Consider the following 2473-nt stretch of genomic DNA (forward strand, 5'->3'; position numbering starts at 1 on the left):
ACAAAATGTAACATTAATTGGTGATAAATGTTTTTCACATTGTATTTCTCTTACATCAATTTCCATTCCACAACATACTAAAATGATAGATTGGATGTGTTTTTATGGATGTGATAAATTAACACAAATAACATTCACATCGTCTGTTTAATTATAAACATTTATATTTATTAAATCTATTTCATCTCATTCAATATTGACCTTTCTAATTTCCAATTTGATTTTACTATCATAGTATAAAGAATGATAACTTAAATTTCAATAGATTATGATTTTTTATTTTGTTGTATTTATTTGAGATTGTTTCATTCTCTTTCTTGATTTTCTTATTTATGAATTTCTTCTTTATCTTTATATTTATTTCTATAATTTCATCATTATTTCATTCAATATTTCTATATTTTTATTTATTATATTTTCTCATTATTTCCATTTGTTTAATAATTCACTCTTTCTTTAGTTTTTAATTGTTTCTTTATTATGTATTATATTTGTTATTATTCTTTTTATTCTATTTTCTCTTGAATATTTCTATTCATTTCTATTTAAGTAATAAATACCATACTTCTCCTTTTATTATTTTAGTTTATCATATCTTTTCTTTTCTTATTTTATCTATCTTCTTCATAAATATTTCTTTGTTTTATTCTTTATTTCTTTTTTTCAATATATTGAATTTTTCTTTATGTTATATTCTTCTTTGATTTTATCATTTCCTTCCATTTTTTATTTGTATTAAATATTAATTTCATTTGATTTTGTTCTTTTTGTTATTCATCATTTAATGTATTTATTTTGTATTTTATTTGAGTTGTATTTATTCATCTCTTCTTTCTTTTTCTTTTTTTATACATTCTTATTTTATTTGATATTCTTTTTGTTATTTTATCATTACAAAAACTCCTCTATTCTTATTATTGTTTTCTTATTTCATACAATTTGTTTATATTCACTTTGTATATTCTTCTTCATTTGATTTTTAATTTCTTGTCATTTGGATAAATCTCTATAAACTCTTTCACCATTTAAATTTTCTTTATCAATAAAAACATGTTCTTTCATTGTAATTTAATATTCTATCTAGTGACACTCATCATCAAATCAATCAAAGTGTATTTAACACATCTGAACAACTTGACAGTTGTATTGTGTTATTGTCTTTTCTAATTTTCTTTAAATCATCATGTTTATCACAATGAACAGACAAAAGATAATATTTTCGTTTTTATCATCATGAATGAAAAGACTTTTAACATCTGAAACTTCTTTCATATCAAATACAATTTCATGTTCAGTATCTTTGTATTGAATTTTGTGATTATCTAAACATACACTTCTGATTTATTCATTTTTGTAGTTAAAATGTTAGATTTTGTAATGAGTTTGTGTATTAATAACATCTAATAATTTCTTAAACAATACACATTAATTCTATCATTATGAAATAAAGCTTATTCATGTTGGTATAATATTGTTTTTAACTATTAAACACAGACATTGTTTATTATCAATTATTACAGAATATATTCAATGAAATAAATTAACCACAATTGAATTTAGTTTAAAATGAATGAATTGATTAACATCTCATTGTTTATTTTATTTCATAACATACAAACAAGTCAGAGTGTCATTGTTATTGAATTAATGTCAATGACTCTTATAAATAAAATCAAATAATACAAATATGAGAACGAAATGGAAATAATAAACAGAAATGATGAAATAAACATTAAACAATAATGTTGTGAAATGAACTTATTCTTTTTCTTTAAATTCTTTAAATTCCTTTTTCTCTTCTTTCTAAAAAATGAATTGAATATTTTACTATTTTCTATAATATCCTTTCTATTATTTTATTATCCACAAAATATTCACAATTTTGATTATTAGATTGATTTGATGTTTCATTTTTTGAATATTTCATTTATTCTCATTCTATCATTGTGGTGTTTATAACATTTAATTCATCTATTCTTGTGATGGTTGACTCTTCAAAATGAAAAGACAGTGCATTAAAAGAAACATTGACTTGAATGAGAAGAGAATGGGTAGAATGAGAAATGAGATGTTTAAGTTGTTTACAAAGGTTGAAAGAGTAAAAACAGTTGACCAAGAATATCAGATGATTAGAGAAAAATCCATTGAATCAGAAAAGAAGTTATTCTCAACATTACAAACAATTATCAAACTCAAAAACACACTTCATGAAGCTGCTTTACTTCAAGTTGAAATTTCATACTCATTATGTGAAATGACACTAAACAACCTCAAAGCAACACAACTGACTAACTCCATTTTGAATGCATCACAGGATATTCTGAATCAACAAAACTATTTCAATTCATTCATCAAAGATAATGTAGAAATCCCTCTCCATTCATTTCTTAATCAATTCAGAATATTAAGTAGAAGAGACTGTGAGTTGGAAGAAAGAAGAAAAAAAAATGGATAAAATAGAACAACAAGTAAT

The 2473-nt window shown here is 22.0% G+C and overlaps 1 protein-coding gene across 1 annotated transcript; it reads left to right on the forward strand.

Moving 5' to 3' along the window:
- Positions 1-1999: 1999 nt before the first annotated feature.
- EHI_115930 (uncharacterized protein) lies at positions 2000-2455 on the forward strand (the record flags this gene model as incomplete). The annotated part of the gene is made up of 1 exon (XM_645092.1): positions 2000-2455. The coding sequence occupies one exon, from the start codon at positions 2000-2002 to the stop codon at positions 2453-2455; it is 456 nt and encodes a 151-aa protein (XP_650184.1).
- Between the last annotated feature and the right edge of the window lie 18 nt (positions 2456-2473).

Source organism: Entamoeba histolytica, genomic scaffold, assembly GCF_000208925.1.
Source record: "Entamoeba histolytica HM-1:IMSS scf_1104750518051 genomic scaffold, whole genome shotgun sequence".
Taxonomy (NCBI): Eukaryota; Evosea; order Mastigamoebida; family Endamoebidae; genus Entamoeba; species Entamoeba histolytica.